The 27,417-nt window shown below is 47.0% G+C and overlaps 1 protein-coding gene across 2 annotated transcripts; it reads right to left on the reverse strand.

Annotated features, from left to right (window-relative positions):
- Nucleotides 1–407: 407 nt before the first annotated feature.
- On the reverse strand, nt 408–27,178 carry LOC149358889 (macoilin). Of its 2 annotated transcripts, none has more exons than XM_089571035.1 (12): nt 27,008–27,178; nt 22,419–22,560; nt 18,935–19,061; nt 17,919–18,048; nt 17,277–17,343; nt 16,215–16,320; nt 15,276–15,786; nt 9,002–9,160; nt 6,751–6,933; nt 5,397–5,517; nt 3,360–3,534; nt 408–3,137 (listed from the first exon to the last, which is right to left on the reverse strand). In XM_089571035.1, exons 1-12 carry the CDS (start codon nt 27,085–27,087, stop codon nt 2,875–2,877), a joined length of 2,064 nt encoding a protein of 687 aa, XP_089427161.1. In that variant the 5' UTR covers nt 27,088–27,178; the 3' UTR covers nt 408–2,874. The 2 variants fall into 2 exon arrangements, with proteins under 2 accessions (XP_089427161.1, XP_089427160.1); XM_089571034.1 differs by having other exon boundaries at nt 18,926–19,061.
- Between the last annotated feature and the right edge of the window lie 239 nt (nt 27,179–27,417).

Raw genomic sequence — 27,417 nt, forward strand, 5'->3', positions numbered from 1 at the left:
TATTACCGACGCTAATAGCACCATTGTAACCGACTGTATGCGATCAACAGTCGAAACATTCAACTAAGATGGTGTTTCTGAGCCCCTTTAAGTGTCTGCTGTGCAGCAGATTCTTCCATTTTTTCATTTTTGTGTTTTTGCCCTTAGTCACTGACTGAATAACGAAGAGTAAATGCAGGGCATGCCATTACTTTAGCTGATGTCAGACAGCAGAAAATAAAAAAAAAATGGAATGGAATTAGTTTCAGAACCACTGTGTTATGCCAGCCCTGTCCCCGCAAATATGATTCTTTCCTATTATGCCCCTAGACGAAACCCAAACTTGGCATGCACAGAGACCATGAATGATATAATCGTGCCCATGCGACACAACTGTTTATCAGCAGCACAAATGAGATGGCAGCACGGCCGAGGAAGCCACATTTTATTCCTCCTTGAAAGTTTTTTCTCTTTCATTTACTCTAGGGCGCATCACATAAACCACAGACAGATGTCATCGTCGGCTGGAAACCCACTGCTTGCTCTCCGTAAGTAGATGCAAGGAAAATGGGTGGCAGGAGGAAGGGAGGGGGGGGGGGGAGCTGGAACACAGTGTTGACAACGCCAGCTGCAGTGCTTGCACTGCAACTTGTGCAAAGAAAAAAAAAACGAAAAAAAAAAGCACAAAGAAAAGCTCAGCACTCAATGGACCCTTTTGGGAGCACGCACACTTCTCTGCAAGGTCGCTTTGGAGACATCCGCTACGATAGCTTCTCATATTATACAGTGGGCCACGGCTTGCACAAACACGCTTTATATGGCCATAAGCCTTCAGTGTGTCCTATACCACCTGGCAGTACCTCAAAACCCTGTATTGTGCAGGCTGTACGCCGGAATGTTCAGAGATGACTTCACGTCCGTGTCCCATACAGCGATACACATATTTGAGGGTGGGTGGGGAGGGACAAAAAAAAAAGTCACAAATGTAAGCACACAGTCTACTGATAATTTTGAGGACACTCCAAGGAGTTTAAACGGTATGTGCAGTGCTCGAGTATATCTGTGAGTTCCTCGTATTGGTTTCAGTGCTGGCCCGACATCCTATTGAGGCTGAGCTGTCCAAATCTGTCCTTTCATTTTTCTTTCCTCCTCCTCTCCAAGGGAAGAAAGCATAAAACAATGTGACCTCTCAAAAAACAGTGGAGGACAAGACTAGACGAAAAAAAAAAAAAGGGTAATGGATGGTGACGGGGGCTGTGGCGTGGGTAGGGAGGCAAAGGGCACGGGGAAGAGGTGCGTGTGGAACAGGCGCATATTGTACATAGACGCGAGATGGTATGCATGTGAGATGACAATGAGATCATGACCTGATCATCATAAACTTAAGAAGACAATGAACTGTGAAAGAAGAGCAAAATATAACTGCCAAAAGACAAGCTCGGAAACGAAAACAACAACAAATCACATATCTGGTATCCTGTCCATTTTTGTCTATTCTTCGATAGGGAAAGAGCAACTGAAAAATGGCCCAACTTAAAACTGCGAGGGTCCAATTCAAGAAAAAAATAAAAGCAAAAACAAACACACATGAACTGCATGTGCGTGACAGGCATTGTCTTGGCACAACTCTATAGATTTCTTTTTTTTTTTTTTACTTCGCTTTGCACAAAACATGGGGAAGTGCTTGCCCTCGTGTGCGTGCTTCGTCACATCGGTGACTTTGTCAGCTGGCTGGCCGTTCTCATTAAGTGCTCTTTTTTCAATGGCACTCGTGGATGATGAAAACACAAAAAAATAAGTTACCCCTTTTGTACAACCATCAGGCAGATGCATGAACGAGCTAAAATGCAAAGCGTGAAAAACAAAAGAACAGCGTCTTTTTTCTCTCTTTTGCCCGCCCCTTCCAGGCTGGGGTGGATGAAAAACCGGGAAAACGAGGCCAGAAGGGTGACAAAGACAAGAGAGACACTTGGGGGGGAAAATCGCGCAGGCATTACACAAGCGAAACAACAGCGTGTGCTCTGCTCAAAAGATGAGAGCAGGGTGCTGACACAGTGCTGGCTTTACAGGGAACAGAGAAAAAGACTGGCAAGAGTTTCCACCGCTCTCTGCATGAAGAAAAAGAAAGAAGCCCAGGGCAACCATTTCCTGGTGACTAAACATGAGTGAGTGCAGATAACATGCACTAAAATGAAGCTCACTTGTGCATAACATGGTAAAAAGAAAGCACACATACAAAAAAAAAAAAAATGAGTGAGACAGAGAAAGCCCTAATGTGCAACTGCCATTAAGCAGTGATCGTGAAACCAACAGTAGGAACAAAAGCAAGTCTTTTTTCCGAACCCGCAGAGGTAGGGGAAGCAGCGCAAAACTGATATTGGCTGTCCACGTTCTTTTGACATTTACACATTTGCACACAACGCAGGCGCAAAAGGAGGGGGGGATAGAATGGGGGAGCTAGGGGGAAAGGTGCACAGCGAAATGGATGCAGCGATAAGTCTGCGACAATGGCCTCCGCCTCCACACGCAAAACCTGGCCATGTGTTCGGTCATCTTGGCTCCCACAACTACAGGGGGCCACACAGCTACAGAGAGGACGCAGTTTATGATTACTAACCACCCGAGACAGCGGAAGCAACGGGCACCAGTAGCTGTCCTTTTCCCAGCATTTACTGTTCACCGGTGCCAGCTGACAGCGTCGTGCCACGTGCCCCAGAGTCCCGGCCCATTAATAATGACAAGTGTCGCACTCATTTACGTCAACAAAGGCTTTGAGATGTCTTCCTGCCACCTTAGGGGGAAAGTACAACAGACCATTCAAGCTGGGGAGAAGAGAAAGTAGCATGTGTGTGTTGGGAGTTTGTGTGTGTGTGTGTACGTGAAGCCAAAATGTGCTCAATGGTCGGAAGGGACCATCTTGGGTGTGTAGACGGAGGCGTTGGGGTCCAGGTTGGACTTCGGGATCTTCTTCTCCTCGACGACGGGACCAGGCGCTGTGATGAACTTCGGGCTGTACAGCAGAGATGAGACGATCTCCGAATCGAGTGGCACAGGTGCCGGTACTGCCGGGTACGTGCTGGTGGCTGGCATCACCGCCATCACCTCGGCGATCTTCGTCTTCAGGTCGTCGACCTCCTTCTCCTTGTGCGTCAGCATCGCTGCACATGCGCAAACACACAGCTCAGGCCCCACTGACCCAACAGGAGCCTCGCAGCTCAGCCCACTCTAATCCAAACTCCCGAGAGTCACAGATTTCGTGTCAGTTATCAGAATTTTGACAAGTCAAAAAACGGATAAGGTAGCTCTACAACAAGAAGAGCTTAATGCTCAATAATAAAAGCTTTTGAGGCACCGACTAACAGAAAACCAGAACGAGGTACCTTGGCAAATCTCCTGCTGACGCTTTGCCTCCCCGAGTGCCGAGAAGAGGTCCATCTTTAACCTCGTCTCTGCGCTGAGCGAGTTCTCCAAGTGTGCGTTCTTGTCTTGCATGGCTGACAGTGCTGACATGAGGATCTCAGTGTCCCCAATGGAGTCTTTGTACTGCCGCAGAGACTGCACACAGATCAGCAAATATCACGTGATTCACCAACACGCCTTTAATCTCTGCCCGCTTTCTTTACCAAACAAAATCGATAACGCAACGCATTTCTGCAAGTGAATGACAGAATTATCTCCAGATCTGCAATGCACTGCGGACCTTCAATGCTGCAACAAACTGCAACTTGTGGGGTTTAATGTTCTGAAAATCACATCGGCTAAGAGGGATGCCGTAGCAGAGGCTTCCGGATGAATTTATGCTGAATTCCAATGGCAGATCGCGAGAGCTCCGCTGGATCACAAACAGAGTGCATAGCTCCGACGGAAATTGCTGCCTCCTAATCTGTGAATGAAATGTGTGCACTCCTGCGGGAGCGCTTTAGTGCAAAAAAATCTCTACATTCAGCCAACATGACGGTGCCTGTTGAAGCGGAGCCTCTCGCTTCCACGATCGATTCGCCCTTGCCGCCAATCTGTCTCTCGCGCTCGCGGCAAACGAAAGGCACAAGAAGCTGTCGCTATGTCAGAAGATGCCCGCACCACAAAATTTCAGCGATAAAATGCACCAAATTTTCAGATTGCTTCCATATATACAAAGCTGCTAGGCTTAGCGAGTATGCGTTGTCCAACGTCAGAAAGCGCGGGAGCTTCAAACAGGTTAACGATTTTGGTCAAAAAAGTGGTCACCTGTTGACGGTGTTTATTTACACAGTAATTTTTATTTATGTGGACGCAAACAAAACAAAAAAATAATTACATCTGGGAGAGTTACCTTGCACGTTTCGGCGAGATGGCGCTGCAAGTGGCTAACAATCCAAAAAGAAGGTCTAAAACATTTCTTTTATATGTTGCCCGGATCACCGCGTAGCAACCAGCGGTGTAACGACGAGATGAAGCAAGCAGCTGCAGCCAGTTGTGACAGGAAGCAGACGCGGGGGAAAGGAAAACGTCAGCGGGGTTCCGGTAAAATCTGCCACTTTTGGCGGAGCAAATATTGCTGCTCCACGGAGTGATCCAGGACCAAAGCCTGATCCCGATCTGCCATTGGAACAGACAACTCGTGCTTCGATCCTGCCACTGAAATATGACTGCTCCAAACAGAGCAGAAAAACTTGATCCGTATCTGCCACTGGAATTCAAGATTAGACCACCTAGGGTTCTTTAGGGTAGGCTGACATCGTGCAACATATGGATATTTTTGTATTCCGACGCCATCGAAATACGCCAACCGTGGCTGGGATCTCCCTCACAAATTTGGGATCAGTAGCCGAACACCAAAGCCACTGAGCCACCACGGCGGGTCCTGCAATGCTCAGTTGGTGCACATGTCGAATAGAAGATATGAATTCCCAGTATTGCATTATCACTCTCCCTTACATTACAAAATGCAAAAAACCGGTCGATTTACTGACAAAAATAACGCTGCAGTGGTAATTAAAACCACCAAACAGGGCTAAATTCTAGATGTCCACGAGCAGCAAACGTGTGCACACATACTGAGGCACATCAACTCACAACTCGGAACAAATCCCATGCCTGCTGATGTAGTGGTAGGCCCGCTGAAATCTAGGCTGTTTTGCCAATAAAGTTATCTTTTGTGGTGAGTTATCTTTCAAAAGGCCTTCTGCATCCCTTGCAACAGACACACTGCTTTCACGCACATTTTTGGAACTGCGGTTTCTTCAATGATTGGTTATCAGGAAATGAAAGGTGCGGCAACCGTCTCACTTCTTGGTGGACACCTCAACCGTGCCTTGAGGACACGAAGCAAAAGAAAATGAAAAACGAGACGAGAACAGAGAAATAAAGCAAAGGGATCCATGGCCTTCCTGCTCTGTTTAGAACAATGTTTGCAAGCAAGGACAGGGGGAGCATACTTGCGCCTCCCGCTCCATGGCCCGCAGCTGATCCTCCCGGACCTTGAGGTCCCTCCTCAGCTGTCGTACGTCGTTCTCCAGGTCTCGTCGCCGTGCTTTGCAGCTCTCTGTGCACTCGCTCCTGCACAGGCATTCCCACGCTCTGTAACACTCTTTCATCTAGCACAGCAAAACCAGCTCCTCCTCTCATGCAACTGGTGACGCCAGAGTTTTACACTTGTTCTCAATTTTTACTTTGCCGAAAGGCACATTTGCAATATCAGATTTTCATAGGCAGAACTTGCAGCATTTTCTCGAAAAATAGCAGAGTGATTTGAGTGTCCATCTCGTATGCAGGAGATGTGGGTTTCAATCCCCAGTGCTGCCAGGTAGCCATCGATTTTACAAAGGGTACAAGCTTTCCTCTGGCCTGGTGCTTGCCTCCTCTGGAGCAAAATGCTTGGGAAAATCAGTTTTTCACCCCCACATTGCGCAGACCTAGCGTATTAGCCATGGAACTGTGAAGCCAAATGCTCTTGTGTGATTAAAAAAATGGCTGAGGCTTAGCTAAGGTTAAGCCTAGTCAGATGCGAAGCATATTGATGGCTAGGCTTGGTAATACATGGCTTTCCTTGGTTGAATACTTGGTCATTTTAATACAACCACTAGAAGCCTTCGTCGTGGGGGAAGACAACGGCATGGCTACAGCGGAACGCCGACTAACCCCGAGACGCGCGTTGGGTGAGCGCCTCGATTGCCACGGAAGCCGCGTCCGCCTGCCCGGTGGAGCGAGCGTTTCACCTACACCAAGTGTGAACGCACGTTCGAAATGCGCGGGAGTGTGACGTCACCATACCACGTGATTCACACGGCGTGCAACCGCAGCGACGGCACAAGTTGGAGCCCCGTCTGTCATCTGTCGTGACGTCATTGTGTCACGTGGTGTGACGTCACCGTACCACGTAGTCTGCACGGTGTGCAACCGCAGCGACAGCACAAGTTGGAGCCCCGTCTCTCATCTATCGTGACGTCATTGTGTCACATGGTGCGACGTCACCATACCACGTGGTGTGACGTCACCATACCACGTGGTCTGCACGGCGTGCAACCGCAGCGACGGCACAAGTTGGAGCCCCGTCTCTCATCTGTCGTGACGTCATTGTGTCACGTGGTGTGCACGGCGTGTAACCGTCACGAAGGGCTTGGGTTACCTATTGTAATATGCTTCGCATAAAAATTGAACAATCAGCTTCTCAGCCCACATGCAAACAACCCAAAAAAGGCACGCGCATTGCGTTCGAGCAAATCTTGAACGGCATGAATGCAGTATTTTGTGCCCGAAAATCGTGACCCTGCACTCTGCGCAGACACCCACCTGGCTGTGGCCATGGCGACAGCTGCCCGTGCAGCAGCGGCCTCTTCGGCCTTCTTGGCTTTGCGCTCCTGACTCAGCTGCGTCTCTAAGACGCTGCGAAGCTTCCGCTCCTCCTGCAATCGCTTCTCCAGCAGGCTGACATTGGTCTTGTCCTGTTGCCGTGCCGTCACAAGGTTGTGAAGCCTGCATGCACCAATCAGGGGCAGAGGCAGCTTACAAAGAGCACTGCCATTTTGTATTTGCATTCCCGTGTGAAGCCCGTTGCAATCTTGAGCAATTTAGAACAAACAACAAAAAAAGACATGCCATTTGAGGCCTTTTTAACTAGTACAAAAAGATCCAAACAAACACGAGGGAAGAGGACAGGATGCATGCTAGTGCCTATCCTCTTTCTCCTCCTGTCCCAAATGTTGACTGGCCAATTAGCACAACTAAACGCTTTAACAGTGACAATATACAAACTCTACTGAGCAAGCCCACTGAACAGAAGACACAAGCCGATTCGCACACCTTCTTGTTTCACTGACTTGCTTGGAGGAAGGACCCCATATAAGAAACACCACAACCCTAGCCAACAGAGATCTGTAACAAGGCTCAGAAGTTATTAAATGCAACAAGAGCCAGCTGCTTGCGTTCAAAATTGCCATGAAACAGTGCTGACTGAGGCTAGTAGGCACCTTCGACGCATTACATTAAGCAGTTGTCCAAAGCAAGGCATTTAAGCGACGGATTTGAGTGGTTTAGACACAAGTCAGTCACATCATCAACACATCATTGGATAGAACAGTAATGTCGAGCCAGCAAAAACTTGACATCTGCCATTACCAGTTAAAAAAAAAAAAGAAGATTAAAAGGGAGAGGGAGGGACACCTCAGTGCTTGTCGATTCCTGTGTTGCCAAGGTGCTAACACACTGTCAAATCAGACCCTATGACAGATATTTAGCTGGCCAAAAAAGCTAATGCACAAGTGTATCCTTCATAGAAAGCCGCTCAGAAATTACGCCAATGGTCAGAAAAAAAAATAGTACTTAAAAAAAACTAGTACAGAGGGGCCAAAGTGTAGCAGGTAGCTTAGTGTGACCCAGTGTGACAAGAAACTCAGCCATGGTGAATCAGTGCCACAATCCTACTTGAGCTCTAATGCACACACATCTCTACACAGACGCCACTATTTAAGTCCCACCACTCATCCTGGAGTGCGGATTTTTAGTAACAAACCTTATCTGCTTCACTTCACTTGACAGCAACTTTATGACCCCCCCCCCCCCCCCCCCCCCCAAAAAAAAAAACAGACTACGTTAATATTGCTCCCATGTATGCAGAAAAAAGAAAAAATAGGTTGCCTTTCAGCATACAATGCTCAAAATAAAAGACCATTAATTTTTGCAACGGGCGACAGGGATGGCATCTGAGATCAACTTATTATTGATCTGTACCTCGAAATACCAAGCTACACAAACAGAAAGTGGGTCTCAGGCCTGCAGAGGATGAGTACTTGGCACGACACCTTGTGAACTCAGCCCTATCCATGGCGCAAGAACAAATTCATAGTGAGGTAACTTGTAATGCATGCGAGCAAAACCAGAGAGCATTAATAAGCGTCAATGAAGATGGACACACACACTGGCAACAGCCGCTGTCATGGGAAACAAGCTTTATAGACGTAGAAGCCAAGGCTAAGAGAAGAATAGTAGCATTCCTGCCCACCACACATTGTGAGTGTACCAGCTGCTGCAAACTGCCTGCGCTTCTGCACATAATCCTGCTTCATCACCACCTCTGAATGGCACAAGAACAGTCATGCAAAAACTGAGAGTTCTTCAAAATTGCCTGCGTGAAATAAAAGGTGCCATCATCTAGCAGCAATAAGCAACTTTATTGAGCACACTATGAGTTTCTTCAGGGGCACTTCATCAAACGTGGGAAAAGTATCAAGAAGTACTTATTTAGCTTGGCTAGTGTGAAGCCGAATGGGCTGCGTTGCAGAATCAAAGCTGTGTTGCGACACTCTCCACTGTTTACAGGTTGAATTCTTTTAATAGCACGCTTTTCATTAAGCTCCAATGGTACAGTCTTGCCTTGAGAAAGGTCTCTATGCTATGGCCGAGTCCATGTTCCTGCCAAACGCTAGCCAAGCCAAACATGAAGTGTCTGCTTCCTGGCATTCCTGTGCCTAACCATGGTGGATGAACGACCGCAGTACCTCTTGGAAACAGAATGCTGCAAAATAAAGTGGGAAAGTGTGCCCACTTGTTCTGCAGGCTTTCGTTGTCCTGCTGCAACTGGAGTAGCTCGTTCTTGACAGACCGCTCGCCTGCGCTCAGGCTGTGCAGCTGCGCCCGCAGATCCTGTTCCGTCTGCCGGCTCGCCTGCAGGTCCGTCTTAAGCCGCTTGATGTCCGCCTCCAGCCTGCACGCACACGGAACACAAGCCAGCACAGCAATCTTGGTTTCAGAAGTCCATGAGGGAAACGACTCAGCATTCAAAATGCTAGCAAGTGGCAATGCGCAGTGTATCTTACATAACAAGCAATAACAAAATTTGCAAAAAAGTAAAAAGGTAAGGAAGTGTGAGTTGGTCAACCAGTCTGCATGGCATTTTTGGCATTCTGGAAAAACAAAGAAAAAAAAAAACAGTGGACACAACAGAACAGCCTCACCAGGCACCACACTGCCCTTAGCCAATGCGCCGGGGAGTAGTTTCTAAGTCATCACTAGCTAGGAACTCCCCATGTAATATAGTGAAGAGATTTCGTAAAGATTCCATAAGGGCTGCTCCAACATGTTCCATGCAGGAAGTGAGAGGAAATGCAGCAAGCTTTCAGCTAGCAGGACAGTGATCCGGAGAAATGTGCTTGTAGCGCCCGGCGACGCTATAAAGCGCTGGCGCTGAGATCGGCGTTACAGCGCGCTAGAGGAAAATAAAGACGGACAGCACGTGCTCGTGGCGCACGCCCGGCACGGGCAGTCCGGAACTAGAAGCCTGCCACGCTGGTCGTCTCTGTCTGGTGCTCCGCTGCGACCCCGCTAATACCTCAACAGTGGTGACCCGGCGAACCGTGCCTTCTTTCCCAGCGGCGTTCCAGCATGGCGTACTGGCAGCACCCAAGTTTCGACCCGCCGCTCCCGGCGTTCCGGCCTGCAGGCGTCGGCGGGTGGTTCGCCCAACTGGAGGCTGCGATGTACCTGAACGGCATCACCATCCAGCCGTTCAAACACGAAGTCCTTTGTGACATCCTCCCGGCCGACCTCCTGCGTCGGCTCACCTACTCTGCTTTCGGCGGCCGGCCATACGATGAGCTGCGTGCGGCCGTCTTGGCGTACTTCGGCGCCTACTACGTTCCGCCGCCGCTCTACGACGCAGCGGACCCGTTTTCGCCGCCGCCAGCCTCTGTCCCTGGACCGGCCTCGCTCGTGCCCACGCAGCCTTCATCAGAACCCGGCCCGCCTCAGCAGCCCCTCGCCGCCTCGCCGCCACTCCCGTCCAGCGTCTCCAGCCCGGCTGTCTCTCTCGACGCCACACCAGGTGGGATCCGCACGAGCTTCGCCTCGTGTCCTTCTCCCACTACTATCGTACCCGCGTCTCTGGCCCTGCCTCTTTGCGCTTCAGTGGCGTTGTCGCCAGAGCCTCCTGCAGCCAAAGACGACTCTGCGGCAGCAGCCGTGCCGAGGCTTCCGGCATCTCCATCTACCTCGTCACTACCGCCAACAGCTCTGCAGGCCTCTTCTGTGAGGTTGAAGCCGTCGCCCGCTGATGCTAAAGAGCCCTCGACAACGACCAAGCCTGCTTGTCACACTCCCAGCCCCTCAGAAGGTCCGCAGAGCACTACTCGTCATCAGGAGCAGGATGAGAAAGCCAACCCGATGACAGCAGTAACAAGCACGGCGATCGCCTCCAGCCCCACTTTCCCTGAAACAGTTCCTGACCCAGTGTCAGCGCTTGCTCTCACGCCCGACCATGCCCACACGCGCATCAGCACTGGCCAGTCGCTCCGGACGGCCACTCCCGATTTACCCCAGCACCTGGAATTGAACCCAGCAACTTCCTCTGTCATCACCCCAGCTGTCACCGTTGTCTCGTCGGTCACACCTGTGCCAACCCCAGTGGCCGGACCGCACTGCTCGCGCCCTACATCAGGGGCACCTGAGCCATGTAAGCCAGCCATTTCCACCTATTTGGACGACTTGAAGCTGGCGCTACAGCAGCGACACGACACCACGCTAAAGACCACATCTGTCCACGGAGCCGTTTCGACCGCTCCCTTGCTTGTGACGGCGTACTCTGTGTGCCAGCTTCCCGCCGACATCAGCTGCAACGGTCCAGCACCAATGACACTTGTGCCAGCGGGCAGCACTACAGTCGGTGACGGCCCCACCATGGCCTCCATTGCCCTGATATGCTTTGTCAGCTTGGCACCCTGCATCATTCGCCCATTGCGCAGCAGCCAGGCTCGTCCACCTGAATCCGCACCCTCCACCCGACGGCTAATACCTCAACCGCTCATACCTCAACATGCTCATCGTCTGCGGCTTCACCCAGGCTGACGTTATCTTTTTTTTTTTTCATGTGTAGTCCAAACCAGAAAGATTGAATTGAGAATTCCAAATGCAAATCAAAGGACTTTCTATGAGCATTGCTATAGAAGCCGAGCATTGCTATACAAGCCGAGCATTGCTAGGCAAGCAGTGAACCAAAGGGTAGCCTTATAACAAAAACATTCGACAAGTTAGAGATTTTCATCACGAGCTTGCACATGGCGAGATGATGGCTGGCAGATGATGATGGCTACACCATATATTTTTCCCACTTATTTTTCAATTTAGGAGGCACCCTGAACGTGCAAGTGATGCGATTGCATAGCAGCTTCCCGATCTATGCATGATAAGCACATTTGATTGGGTGGAAATGAAAAAAATGAAGAAAAACACTCATGCCCTGCACACACTACACTGCCACTGGTACAATGGCTTTGCAGAATCAGCCCAGGAAGAAAGCAGTGTCACATTCCATTCACTTTTGAGAAAAGAAGCCAGCCAGCAAGTATGCAGTCTCAGTTGAGTGAAATTTTTCGCTGAATTCTTGGCGAGCTTAACTTCCCTGGAGTACTGTTTCCTTTTCTAGATGATGACAAGCATGCACAACTTAGTGAATTTGTGACGCCTGCATCACTGTGATTTCTTGTGAAAGCAAGCAGAGAAACTATATACCTGCAGAGGCATGGCTGCCCTCACTTTTCCGGCCTTTAAGTATGACGTTTTACTCGCTTCGGTTTCGCAACACAGATTATTACTTGAGCCAGAAGTTTGTATACTGGTTACTGGCTGCCCCCACATTGTGCTTGTTACATCTCACAAACCTATCAAGCATGAGAGGAAAATGTAGGGAGAAAAAAAAAACAACAACTAAAGTTTCAAAATGCCATTCCTTGACAGTGTTGCAGGAGACACTTTTATCCTCAAATGAGCTGAACTCCAAGCAGAAAATAGACACAGGGGTGGAAGCAGGTTCCAGTTTTTTGGAGCAGGCACAGGAGCAGCAAAAGTCTTATTTTGGAGCAGCTTTGGAGCAGCAAAAGTCCCATTTTGGAGCAGGTTTCGAGCAATTTGTAGGCTATTTCGGAGCACTTTTGGAGCAGACTGGCGACATTTAAATGCGACTGAGGGCAATTTTGTTTGCAACTAGTCCAAAAACTGCATAAATATTGACCATGGATCCCAGAGGCCAGAATTAATTAAAAGGGGCTGCAATTATTCTAAAGATATTTGCTAGAGTTCATAAAAAAATACACATGTGGCAGCTACTACAAACAGCAGTTGCAGTACATTAGCTGTTATTAATTTCAGTTCAGAAGAAAAAGAAAGCAATAACTTTATGGGGACAGTTCGTCAAAACCACCGTCAAAAGAGTGCAGCAGAATCTCGAATATACTATGTCAGGACCGGAAAAAAAATAATCAATACCCGTCTACCCGTGACTTTTAAAATTCGGAAAATTGCCGCAGCCAAACCAACAAGGAGGGCGCAAACTTACCCTAATTACTCGCATAATTTGCGCGCAAATTTATGCTCTCACATAAATGCGCACCCAGAATTTATTACCCAAGCATATATGAAAAAAAAAAAATTGGCTGTGGTTTAGCTCTGGTTAAACCTGGAGGATTGCAAAAACAACACCTGTGCGTAGCCATATATTGTTGTGTGAGCTCAACTGCCCATAGTTTCGCCTTTCTCGCGCTCTTGCACGACCATACTGCGCATGCGCGAGGAGCAAGTGACATTGGCATGCCTCGCTGCGCACGCTCGCCTTCCTTTCCTTAAAATGATCGGAGTGTAAAACGTGGTCAACGCCAGTGCCAATGAACACAACGAACGCCGACGGCCTATGGCTTCAGCGCCACGTTTCTGGCACAACGTTGTCAATGCCAACACATGCAGGGCAAACCTATCACTACCGCCACTAAGCTTAATTAAAGCATGGTTGAGGTGTCCACTGTTCCAGTAGGGCAGTTATGCGCCTTCTCTCTGGTTCAGGTATCCACCGAGATGTGGACACCTCACCCTCACCTTACGCTACGTATATCCTGGCATAGCAGAGCTAAGCCACTGCCAATTTTGTATACACCACAAACCACGCAGATGGCGATGCGCAATCATTACTGCGCATCAGAGAGGGAGAGAAAGAGAGAGGGAGACTGTCGGCTGGGCGATGGAGAGCGCGCGGCGGCGGCTCCGGCAGCGGCCCGGCGCGCCAGCTGTGCGCCATGTGACGGCACCCGCTCCTCGCGCATGCGCAGCTTGGCCTTTCCAGAGCTCTACAAAATGGCTCGGCGACTAGTGTAGTGTTTCTTTCACAACAAGAAATTCACCAGCGTGCACACGGATGCACGCGAGGCAGGCTGTGGAAGATTGGCGCGAACGCGTTGCGCTGTACGGCTGCGAAATGTGCGAGTAGTGACGGGATGCCGGCCGCGCCGCTGGGAAGATGCAACCACGTAACTGGCCAGGCCAAGCCAAAGCAATGTCAACTGCGTGCGAAATGCGAGCACGACAGGTAGTAAGCCCGGTGCCCATTCCCCGGCAGCTCCACGTGTAAGAAGTTCGTAATTCGTTTGTTAAATTACCTCTGGTAAAGAAAATTATATGTGCATGCCATTTACCCGGCCCACTCGCGCTGGCGGTTGCTTTCCAGGACAAGGTGTCCGAAATCCTAAACAATCGAACAGCTGGTTCGGTTTGCCTCTAGCCAGCCAGGCCCATCGCAAGGACGCCGTTTTAGCGCCATTTATCTCCACTGGCTCCTGGCTGCTGGCTCTGCGATTGTATTGTTGCGTGTTTATTGCTCAGAGCTGCGCACGCTGCGTCATACCGTCCCGCGGGGACGGGGGTTGCGTGGACAGCGAGGGGTGCAAGTGGGGGGTAGACGTTTGCGCGACAATGTAGGTCATATACGAACGTTATGAGCTTTATGGAGTTTTTTTAGGACGTGTTTCGCGAACTCTCCGCATCTCTTTTTGGAGCCCTAAATTACTGAAAAAGGTGCACAAATTATGCGAGTGAACCTGGCACCTCGTCCGCACAACAATTACAGCTTGCTATGTGAGGTAAGTTCACAATACCGGCCGCGCTCAAGTTATATTACCAGATAATAGTTAACAGTACTTTTACTCATCCTTGTAGAAGCCTTTCGTGACAGCCATGCCTACCACCACGAGCAGGGACCACACCACGAGCGAACCCAACTATTGATGTGAATGCCGTTGCGCCCGTTTCGTCGCGAGCGCCCAGTGTTGCCCAGCCGACAATGACACTCGGCTAAATTTGGCTCTGTATATCGCAATGGGCGTAGATTGCCGTTTAGGCACAGCTTGGCGCAGGAGATCAAACTGGCACAGAGTGGCGCAATTGGCGCAGCACTTCCACCCCTGCAAGCAACCTCAAATTACCACGACGGCTTCCTTTGCTGTGTGCATAAAAACAAGCCATCTCCAATCAATCCCGCTTTTCCACTAATCATGCCCACCATGTTTTATGTTAATGGTGGGCATCATGTCCACCATTAACATAATTAGCATGCAAACTCCTGACTAGTCTGCACTTTGGCAGCCAACCAAAAGGAAGCAGGTTCAGAGGCATTTGCTAAGTCGCAATATAGCTCTGTCAATGATCCCCAGCAACAGAATGGCTGAAAACATCCTCTTAACCAGCTCAACTTTCTATGCCAAGTTTGGACAGAAGAGCATTACTGCCCAACAAAATGCAACACACTTTGAAGGTGTGGCTCACAGAATGATAAAAAAAATTTCATCAAAACACTAAAAACATAAATCCGTTTCCTGCCAAAGACTACAGAACTGTACACAATAAATTTCAAGCCAAAATCGCCATAACATCATCAAGGTACAAAAATCTAACACCGCCACGCTTATTAAGGCCACGTTTCGCAATTTCCTGGTAAAAGTGGTTACAAACTACAAAGGAGAGAAATATTCACTGTAACCTTTGAAAGGAAAGAAAACGAATCGCACCTCTGGTAATGGTCGTCCCTAGGATGGTGACCCACCACGGCGAGCGGTGTGGCTGTGAGTGAAGAACTGCTCAGATTGTTGTTTGTTGTTGTGCAGTTATTCTTGGCGGCTCGTCTGCCCGTGCTGCCACTACCAGAGGCTGACGATGGCGCCTCCTTGGCACAGTTGGCCTGTTGCTGCTGCTGCTGGTTCCACTTGGATGACCGTGCAGTGACGGCGGGGGATAACACACCGCTGCCACCATTGCTGCAAACGCCGTTCACTTTGAAAGCAGTCTTGTCACGCACATCATCCGTGGTGGCATCAAAGTCGTTCACACTAGACGTGCGACGTGGCGGTGGTGCCGTGCTGCTCTCGGCGTCGGCCGCCTGCTGGCACTCAAACTCATGCTTGTCTGTCGGGGCCGTCACGTGGCCCTTGGCGTCTGCTTCTGCGTAGCGTGCCTTCCGACTGCTGCTCCCCAGGAACCCATTGCTGGCCGGGGGGCTCTCCTCTCCCAACTTGCACAGCACTGCACCGCACAAGATGAGATGATTAAGTCCTTGCAAATACATGCTAGCCCCTCCATGATAACAGTTCCATGCAGTGCTGCCCATCAGATTTTTTTTTCTCCCACTGAGACTGGAAGTCACCCACATAAAGGTAAGGTTTCCAAATGTCAGAACTGTCAGAAATGTCAGCTGAAGCTTCATAAGCTTATCCGCCATCACTAAAGCTATACGCCAGACTTGGCAAAAGCTGGGCCACTCGTGAGCGCTGGGCCACTCGTGAGCGCTGGGCCACTCATGAGTGCTGGACTTCTCGTTAGTGCCGGGCCATTCATAACTCATTGTCACGTTTTCCTGATCACTCAACTGCTATCAATAACCCATACTGGTGGGAACAGAAGGCAGTTAAAGAAAGGTGAAAGGTCACAAAACAACCCCCGAAAAGTCTTGCCTTTTTCGGAGCTGCTTGATGTTATACTAGGGGGCTCTGGAGGCAGTGCCTGCTGTAAGAGTTGAAGGTAAAAGTCGTTTTCCTTGGCCACTTCTTTCTGTTTTCTCTGCAAAAGAAAGAAAGAAAGTGATTTTTTCCACAGGTTTCATCTTGCATTATTCTATTACAGATTCTTAGACACACTGCAATCTGACGGACACTAGGCATGTCAGCTAATAAGGTTCTTCCAAACACACTCTGCTGATGTACTGCTACCTGTGTAGATATATGCTGGCAAGTCTCCTTTTTTTTTTTTTAAACCATGAAATGGATTACACAGCAGTAAAGGAAAAACTTTTCAAGCATCACTCACCAGTTATGAAATGACTGATCAAGGAAAATACACTGAGGCCCCTCTTTACATGGTTCAGTTATTGCACAATATCCCAAACGTACAGCCACACTGGGTATGACTTGCAACATGCAGAACGTGGTCAGAGCTTCCTTATAAAGTAATGGGAGCCAGTGTTTGTTAAAAGCCACACTGGATATGACTTGCAACATGCAGAATGTGGTCAGAGCTTCCTTATAACGTAATGGGAGCCAGTGGTTAAAAGCTACGTCTTTTTGCAGTGTGTATTACAGCACATATAACAAGCTCTCCGCTGGTGCATTGCACTATATATTACTAAGTCCGAACTGTATACTATGTACTGCTGCTCTTCAAGATTTTATTACTATTCAGTACTGGGGCCCCAGTATTATTCCCAATTTCATGCTTTCGCACTTGGTGCGGTGATAACAGATAAAGATACTATATGACTTTCAAAGATACTGCACTGATAATGAGCTACACAACTGGGCAAGCTGTCACTGCTTTACACTTGACTTCGAAATTCACCATTACTTAAGAACAATGTGTTGTTAGGAGTTGCAATATTTTGTGTTAAAATGGCAAGCAACCCGTGTGAACTATTTCTCTGACTAAAGTAATTCGTTATTAATACGTTCTCCCAAACTATTTCACTAACATCAGTACAAACGAGGCCACAATATGGAGAACAAAACAGAGGCTTCACTCACAAGTCGCATCCTGTAGCCAATATAGCTTTTGACGCAGAAGCTCATTGTAACCATAGGATAACCTATGCTGAAAAGCCAAAGAAAAATACCTGTTAGTAGCAGAGCTTTCTTTTCTCATCTTTTCAATGTGGCATGTTAAGACTATAACAGCTATACTACAATTGAAATGAAACCACAACTCCATGGTTTATCCACTAGCTAGATCTGCCAAGGGCCAGATACACTTCCTGTACGCCACAGTCACAACACAATCAAAGTACAGGTACTCAGTGGACTTAACATGCACACAAACAAAAAGCAATAGGGATGGGACTAACTCCTCGTTTATAAATAGAAGCTTATCACCGCATGGAGTTGCAAGTAAGTACTGGTTTTATGGTACACTTGACTTCCTAAGTCTGACCTAGCAGGATACACAAAATCAATGAGACTATCCAGAAGTTTAATTCAAGGTCGCATTTAGAAGCCTGTATACCAGGTTAAATTCTTATTCACTCAAAAACAACTCGGGATGGCAGCCCTTACTTACACTCACAACTTAACAGAACACTGCGTAAACAAATTTACACACTGCAAAGCCCTGCGAGCACTAGATTTATACGCCGAGAAACACGCAGCGCTGCTAAAGCATGACACACTTACCAATGTGCTGCAAAGGGCCTGCACAGATCTAAGTGGAAGGCCGTGTTTTTAATGTCTTTGAGCCGCACTGTCGCTTCTATATACATGAAAAACAGCCACAGCGACAGGGTCGGAAGACAGATACCCCGTTCTGCAACGCAAGCAGGCAAAATTATGAGCAGGACACACAATGCACTCCCAGCCACTCACAAGTGAAGGTAAGCGATCATTTACTTTCCCTATCTTCCGTTAGGCATTCATTTCCTTTCTTTGCTTATTTTTACAGAGGCAAGCAGTCTTTGCATTTTCGCAAAAAAAGTTTTCCACAAAAAGATATCACCGTGCAGCGTGAAAAAACATAAGGCAAGCCAAGTGATAACACAGGCCGCAGACACACAAGCTTCTTTGTGAACATACAAACTTTGCTGTTTCTCCCATTTTTGTTTTGACGCAGTCATAGATTTTCATACCTACTCAGCTCCATGCCCCCCAAAAACTAATAATAAAGCAATACTGCTGCGGTCATAGTGTAACTGCCTGACATACGTAGCAATCCTTCAGTCTGCTGGGACTCTGCAAGCTAACCTAGCAAGTAATGGAAAGCAGCAGGATAAGCGTCTTGAGAGAAACAGCAAGTATGTGCAGTCAGAACGGTGGGAGGTAAAAATAGCACTGGTCCCAGATGTCACCAATTTTTTTGTGGTGAAAAATTTTTTAAAGTTATTTACTAGCGAATGTAAAGTTTACTTTTGGCAAAAATATAAAAACAAAAGGATGCAAGAAAGAGAAATGGAGCCCCGCATTGCAAGTGCAAGGCCTCAAGTACACGTAAACATAGCCCCGAAGGTAAAGGTCACAAAACTAAAAAATGGTCAAAGAAACAAGGACGCAATGCAAGCAACCAAAGATGGAGTGAACGCTGGTTTACCTCGTGGCCAAACCAAGGAAGGAAGGGAGGGCAAAAAGAAAGGCGAAAAACAGCACTGAAAGAAAAGAAAAAATAAAGGAGGAATGAGGGAAACACTAACCAGCCATACCTGTGTGCCAGACGTACTGCCCCCACACATACGTGCTGGCCACAAAGAAAAGGACGTGGACGGGCAGGAACAGGAAGCAGATCATGTCTGACGTGAGGGCGATGAACACAAAGAACACCGAGAAGGCCTGCGTCAGGGGGCAACAACAAGCGGCATGTCACAACTTCGACATGAAGCTGCTCCAAGGCGCCTACAAACAGTAGAAGCCGCCTAGTCAGCCATAACACTGTACTTCAAGGCTGGTGTGCCGTAATAATTCTGAAACCGATTCCACACCATTTTGATATTTCCCATCCTTTGCAATCACCTGCAGCAGCGCCATGCTTTGTGTTCGCTCTTCGAAACCCACTCAAACCTGGTGAAGGGAGGGGGGGGGGGGGGGGGGGGGGGTATGGTGCTGCTTCAACCAGTCATGAAGGGTGAGAAAATGGAACAATGAGAACAGAATCGTTAAATGATGCTGGCCCCACTTGCACAGAAAAATCTCAGATTATAAATCAGCATGAGCTAAGTACAAAAAGAAATGTTCTTAAAACATGGCACAGTCCCAAATTTTCCCACAAAAGAAAAAAAAAAAAGCTTGAATATGGGATACAGATGCAGCACTGCATAGTTCAGTAGTGCGAGGTTGAACATGGGAGGCTATGCCTACCATTTCGATATTAACTTGGAATATGACATACTACGTGTCCCAGCCAAATGCAACCAATCTTTTAAAAAAAGATGAAGTGTCCTAGTCCTGCAAAACCAATTTAGGGTTGTTCAGAGTCGCGCGGCCTAGTCTGCAGTATTTTCTTCACTCTTCAACATTAATTAATTAGTTAAACTTAATTAGTTAGAATTTTAATTACTGACTTGAGGAACAAAGCGTCAGTGCAAAAGTTGTAGGTAGTCTCGAAAAACCACTAGCAACGCTGTTTCCATCAAGGCACAATTTACGCAGCTCTATTTATTGGCCTTAACAGAAAGCTATCTTAGACCAGCTGCTAGCTCACATCTCTGCCCATTGTGCAAGCAAAGGCTCATCGGGAAGAGCATTTCAGAAAAAATCATATTTTGTTCTCTAAGATGCGTTTTGGGACTTTGAAGCGGCACCGCTGCCATGTAGAAGCTTTTTTTTTTACTGAATGCGTTATGGTTAAAAAAAAAAAAAAACTACTTTACATGAACGGTACCTTGGTGCAAATGCTTGCGTCAGCTGTTTTGCAATGCGATCTACAACTTTTTCATTGACACTTTGTTCCTCAAGTCTACAATTTGAAAGTTAGCAAATCAGGCTTAACTAATTAATCAAATCTGAAGAACGAAATAACTACTGCAGACTAGGTCACGCGACTCTAAACAACCCTCAGTTGGTTTCACGAGGCTAGGACATTCCACGCTTTTTAAAAGCTTGGTTACATTTAGCTGCGACACCTGGTATGTGTTATAATGCAGGAAAGAAGTGAAGTAATGGCATCAGTAAGAAAGGCAACAGCTCATTTTCTTTTTGTCACAGTCTTCTGCAAACTGTTTGTGGGTTCTAATGGTCCTACAATGAAAGGTACCTCCCCCCACTGCCGCTCCCCAATTGCTCCTAAAAAATGAATTTGTCAGCGAGAATACAGCATGTGACAAATATTTATCGCTGAACAAAAGCATCATGTCTTACAATAACAGGGTAACATAATTTATGAATAAGTTCCCCTTGGTTTCACTCGAAGGGCATCTCCAAAGACATTGTGATGTGCAAGCATCTTTAATGTAACTTTTACAGCAGGTTTCCCTTTCTATCATGAAAATTTATGCCAAAGTAAACATCCGTGCAGTCAGTTTTGTGACCACCGCTGGGGCGGATCCTAGCATGCTGTAGAGATGCAGCAGGGCATTCACTGGGCAAACGACAGAATCTTGGACACAAAGAAATCTTTATCATCACGGATTGCTTCTGGAATCTTTTTACATGTTATTACCAGGACAAAGGGCAATCTCCTTTCTAACTATTGGCCATTCTTTGCACTGTCAAGTGCCCATAGAAGAAGCAGCCCATTCTATCCACCCTCACTGCAAACAAAGGATCCATAAGGGTCCCGAAACATTCATGTTTTAAAAGCTTTCTGTTTTGACGAGTGTCTATACTACGTAACATCCTGCCTTTGGCTACGTAGCACAGTTTTCGCTTCCAAATCCCCCCCCTTTTTTTCTGTCTTGAAATTTTTCCATCAGTTATGTTGTAAAAATATATTATTGCAACAAAGGAAGTTGGCCTCAAGAAAACCGACGCAATCATCAGCCCAAAATATGAATAAGACTCCCAGCATCATCCTCTATTGTCCAGCGGTGAAAAATGTTACGTGGCAGCCAGCAGAAGAATTAGGCGCGATAAGCGATGAACAAGAGATGACTTCATGGCCAATGGCAAGTCAGTAATCTCTCTATCGAACCACAATTACAATTACAATCAACATCAAAGAAAAGACAGAAAAACCCACAGCTTTGATGCCAACATGTGATGTGCAATGTCCAAAATGAAAGCTCTGAAGGCCAGACATAACGAGACCACAAAGCACACAAGTGGCAGATAAATGTCACATTCATAAGCAGCCGCTGCTGTCACCAAAGACACACAGCAGCTGTCAGAAAAGAATGCCTACATCATGTGCAGCATGTTGGTTAGTTGGTTTATGGGGTTTAACGTCCCAAAGTGACTAAGGCTATGAGAGACGCCGTAGTGGAGGGCTCCGGAAATTTCGACCACATTGACATCGCACAGTACACGGGCCTCTAGAATTTCTCCTCCAAAGAAATTTAACCGCCGCGGCCAGGATCGAACCCGCGTCTTTGGGGTCAGCAGCCGAGCACCATAACCACTGAGCCACTGCGGCGGCATGTGCAGCATGTGTACCAATTATTGCACACTTTCATGCCTGTTGCTGGCAGGCGAGTTCACCTTTCAGACTGCATCTGCTGAACCGCTCATAATGTTTTTGCCGCCATACGCAGATTTCTGGCACATACACCACTCTCTCCAGAATTTTTAAGGCAAAGTAAATACGCCCAGAAAATTTGCCCTACCATCGCCCAACACTTGCACATGCCACACACAAGTGTTGCCATCTTGATAATTATCCACGATATTATGCAACTTTAAGCAGTGACTAAAAACATTATGGTGTCCATAAAAGTGCTTTATTGCATGTTAAAGTGCATGTGAACTGGCTTACTGCTTTTACCTCCACCGTAAAAGGTGCTTGCGCTAACTCCTGCCGCCTTCAAAGCCCCTCAAAAAGTTCAGTAACAATGCGACTGAACTGATCCTAAAAGTAGCCGAAAAGCAGGTTTCTAGGGGACTGAACCTCAAACCATGACTGTTGCATCTGTGATTCCGTTGTAAGCTTACACTTGTCCCAAACATGGCACCGTCTTTGTCCGAATTTGTGTGCGCCCCAGTACTACCACCTCTGCACAACGTAAAAGCAGCACGACACGCCAGCTGGTCACCTACCAGTCCCTGGTACTTGAAGGAATCATACACGCTGCGCAGAAGCAGCCAGAAGGGCCAGAGGAACTCGAAGCGCAGCTCCAGGATGAAATCGGCCAGCAGCAGCAGCGCCCACAACACGAGGAACTTGATGTACACAAACGTGCTGCGTGCAAACAGGAGAAGGGCACAATGTAGTCACAAAGATGCCACAGATGCCACAGAGGGCGCTGAGGACAAAATGAAACGGCCTAGACCATTTGACTACTGCATTCTAATCAGAGGGTCCACTTTATACGAAAACAGAGGTTTTATAAGCTAGAAAAAGGCAAAAAATACAGGCACTGCCACCACAAACACCCCATTTTAATAAGCAAACCGCGATGACGGCAAGTACTTTTTGTACGGAATCTCTCCCAGGCTAGACTTTGCCACCACAACCTCGGGTTCCCTTTCATGCCAGCCTTCCCGACTCCATTCTGCTTTCAGCTTATTCCTATTACTACTGCTCCCTCATCCCTCCTCACGCCACACACAGCACCTCTAAAGCTAATGCGTGAACAAACACATGGCTGATACTCAGTCCTTTTCCTTTTTAATGTGAAAGTGTTACATGGCTCATCGGCAATGAAAACCAGCGGTGCTGACCAGCAGCAAAAGTCCAGACACCAATATTTTATGTGCTTATGGTGACAGCAGGTCAGCTATGGCAGATTCAAAAGCAGAATGATCACATATTTTGAAGACAGATAGGGAAAGGTAATTGAAACTTGCCAACATACTGGGGATAAATCAACTGTAAAAATGTTTAATTTGTCATGACTGAATGGCAACATTATGATGATGGTCAATGCAAGCTGAAGCATAACATGGTGGCATTATTAATCTCTTCTAACGGATTGGTTTGGCATGATACCTCCAGAGAAACCTCTCAAGTTAAACTGGGGGGGGGGGAGATGATTAAAGTATGCCGAATTCAATTTTCCAAATTCGGTTTTAACTAACAAAGGTTAATATTCTTGACGTGCGTACCACAGCTAGCTGTCTATCTAGTACGAGTTGCACTCAGTCATGGAGAGAATGAACAAAGTACGGGAGCTTGGTAAAATTGGTAAATTGGTTTTTGAGGAAAGGAAATGGCGCAGTATCTGTCTCCGCAAGGGAAGGGAGGAAGGTGGGAGTGAAAGAAGAGAGAGAGAAAGAGATGCGGTGGAGGTCTCCTAGAGGATGTCTCCGAGTAATTTCGACCACCTGGGGATCTTTAACGTGCACTGAGATTGCACAGCACACGGGCGCCTCTCTGTTCGAACCCGGGAACTCCGGCTCGGTAGAAGAGCGCCTTACCACTAAACCACCATGGCGGGTTACGGGAGCTTGGGACATGGCGAGATTGTGTACCGCCAGAACAAGATAGCGCTCTGCCATCTTGACAGAGCGATGACAGAGCGATGACAGAGACGACAGAGTAAAAAAATACTTTTTGCACTGCTTTCAACATGAGAAAGTTTGCATACAATTACTGAGAAAGTAATCAGGTTTAACAATAATTTTATTTTACTTCCTGCACAGATCCAAAAAAGCGATTTTGTGAAAGTGCAAAATCGATGTTTTCTACACAGTGTGATATACGATATTCTTCCAGAAAAATTCACAGTAATAAGTATGATTCCCTTGAGTCGACCTGTAAAGCTGGTTTGATCTCAGTTCACTCCCAAAATATTGTCCTCCGGTAGAATGATTTTCAGACATTTGAGGAATTTCCATCTTTGAGTCGTCCAGCAAAGTACAAACGGAGAACATCCACAAGGACATTTGGCAATCGATGCACTCAAAAAGTACAAATTCAGAGTTCCTTGCGAAACTAATTTGACTCCCTTCTGTCGACACATTGTCCACCCCATAAAAATTTCAATGAAAACAAAAATAGCCATGGGACCTTGATTACCGTTCTTACCTGAACGCACCCCCTCACACACACACACATATGTCAACTAAGTAAACTAAGACGGACCCTGTTTTCGACATCCCTATTAGGCACATTACAATTAAATTTTGCCAGAAATACTGATAACCCTCATTCAAAGAAACGGAACGCAGTGTGCTAACTTTTATCTCTCTGTGACCCCAGTGATTCACATATGAAAACTATATATTTTTCACAAAATTTATAATACGGCTCATCAAAAGTGCCTAAGCAACATTTTTTTACCTTCTACCCTTGTTTCTCCTGGAACTGAAAACAAATTCTTTACCCCATTTTATCACATAGCTTTAATTTCTTACTCAGTATTACTTATAACCATTCGATTTTTGAAACAAACTCTCCAATTCAGTCCTTACTATACCCAATCCTGAATAATTCTGGTCTGAAGCCACTTAGTGTTTATATGTTACTATTGCCATTCTTTCAAAATTTATCCATTATAATTCTACAGCCATCAATTTTTTTTAATGTTCTTATTTTTTTTTTGCTATTATACTACCGTGCTAACTACTACCTCATGTGAAATTGTTTTACGTCCCCTTCTAATGTGTCCCCTATGAGCTCTTAAGAGTGTGATAAATGATGACAATGTGATCGGAACCTGCAAGAATTCCCACAGTGTTCCTTCAATATTATGGACACCAATGCTTATGTGTTTATTTACAACCCTGTTTCTACAAAGTTTCTGCTCTAAGGTCTGTAACAGTATAACAGCATTTTTGCTTTAGTCCATGTTGGATATGTAGATGAAAACCATGACCCCTATAATAGTATAAACAGCTTGGAAGAAAAGGCAAAATGCTGCACAATGCGTTTAGCCCGTATACAATAAAAAACAATTCATACAAGAAGGCCAACTAACAAAACACAAGTGCTGCACTGTGCAGAACAGCAGAAGCAAAGTAATTCAGTGTTCGTTTCAGTTCCTGCGACAGCAATCAAGTGACTGTAACTTTAGTTTTTCACCAAGACAGAAAGCAGGGAAAGGTATTCAGTTAATCATGCAATCGAACATGAAACACAGAAAATGCTTCTCCAATCGTGTTTAAAGACTGAATATTCAACATCTAAGACAAATTGCTGGAGACCTTTCTTACTTTGCTTCACAAGCAGGGAGCATTCTAAGCACTACATTACACCATACTTTAGGGTACTATCTGAAACCACAGTGTCTACTCAGTATATGGAATGTGTTTCTACCATTCCCAGCAGTATGCTGTAGCAGCAGGTCACAGAAAGATGAAAGCGTCTCATACACCCAAGTATTGAAATATACTACAGATAAAGCAGGATAAACTACGATCACTAACATGCCCCTTAATGAGGTGTTCAATGCAAGAACAAAAAAAAATGTATGCTAACAAGCACTGAAGTAAAAAAAAAAAACGAGAAAGTAGTCAGTTTCTAAAGTTTAGACAGAAAACAGAATTTCAAAATTTCAAACTGGCTTTCAGTTGATTTCGACTATACTTTTCAAATTCCGTATCTTCTCAAACTTTATTTAGCAACTTTAGCAACGCAAAAGGCTGAAATCTCCGGATCAGTGCTCTTGCCATTTAAAAACGGTTCATTCCTGAAAGCGAGCTGCGGAAAATTCCGTTTCCATCGCATGTAGTAGTAGACACGTAGTAGTAGTAAAAGTCACAGAGCAGCCACTTCCGTGCCTCCCGAGTAACGTAAAAGTTCAATATATCTACACGTCAAAGCTGCAGCAATGACTTGCGGCACTCCATTCGCGAGGGGAAGACCCGCTGTTCCGGATCTCGAATCGCGCGGCGCAGCTGTTTTGAAAGCGGATACCTCGGCGAGGTTATCACAGTGCCCGGTCGGTATCGGCCACCGTGGCGGAAGCAACCACCAAACCGGACTCCGAAAGCGAAGCGCGCCTGCCACGACACAACACACACAGCCTGAAGGGTGAACGGGAATTGTAACATGCGGGAATTGTAACATGCGGTACGAGCACGACTAGTCCGCAAGAGGTTGGCGCAATGGCAAAAGACCCGCCGACGGAGGAACCACGTTCTCCGTGCGGGCGCCTGTCGGAGCACGTTCTTCTGTTTACATCCGTGCAAAGACGGGCTTCGTCGCCGCACACGGAGATTACCTCCCGCCGCGCCAAACCGTTAGCTTAAGTAGCTACGCGCGCACCAGAATCAACAGAGAGCGCACAAAGTGAAGCACGTATCGAGACGAAGGATGCTTTTTTTTTTTTTTCTGAATAACACCCACGGCGTGCCCCGGTAACAACTAATCATGTGGAAAGCAACGCGTTTTTGTGCCGTCCCGGTGTCGTGCACCGGACAAACTCGATCCGGGAGCAGCGGCGCCGTCGGAAGCGCATTTTACGGTCTGCATCTCTGACGTTTAGAGCTGGGACCGCTTGCGGCTAGCGGACCCGGAGCACGCAATCGCGGCTTCGGCGACACGCGTTCACCGACCGCTGTGCAGCCCGGTTCCAGGCCGCGCGAGCTTTCAGCTTTCGCAAGTTGCTCCGAGAGCGTTGGGAGACTCGGACAGCGTCTCATGAGCGAATCGTAACGTCGGCCGGGCTTCGCGTAACCGTGGAAAGACGCGCCGTATTGAGCGCCATTAGGCCTATAGTTAAGCAATGGTTTTGGGATCTTACCTGCCGTAAATGCCTTCAGTTATTTTTGCTCGCTTGCCGGGTCGTCTGATTTTCCCGCACTCGGCATTCCGTCTCTTCATATTTCCGTATACCAGCACAGTTAGGCTATTTCGATATCCTCGCGGCTACACACAAATATATACGAAAACAGCAGATGCACCACACCGTTTCAGTATGTTTTATTTGTTTTGTTTGTTGTCCTAACGCGCGCATAACACACCCCCAATGCGCATGCTACTCGACGTCATGATGACGTCACTGAAAGTAACGTTAGCTCGAATTCTTTGCGTAAGATAAAAATAACACGCAAGAAATTTTATTTCAGCTCAGTTTTTCTTTTTAAAAAATCTACTGGTAATTATTTGAACTTGATCAATTCAATCTTGAAGCAAACGCAACAATTACTTCTT

Source organism: Amblyomma mixtum, chromosome 2 (assembly GCF_055824585.1).
Source record: "Amblyomma mixtum isolate Tamu chromosome 2, ASM5582458v1, whole genome shotgun sequence".
NCBI lineage: Eukaryota > Metazoa > Arthropoda > Arachnida > Ixodida > Ixodidae > Amblyomma > Amblyomma mixtum.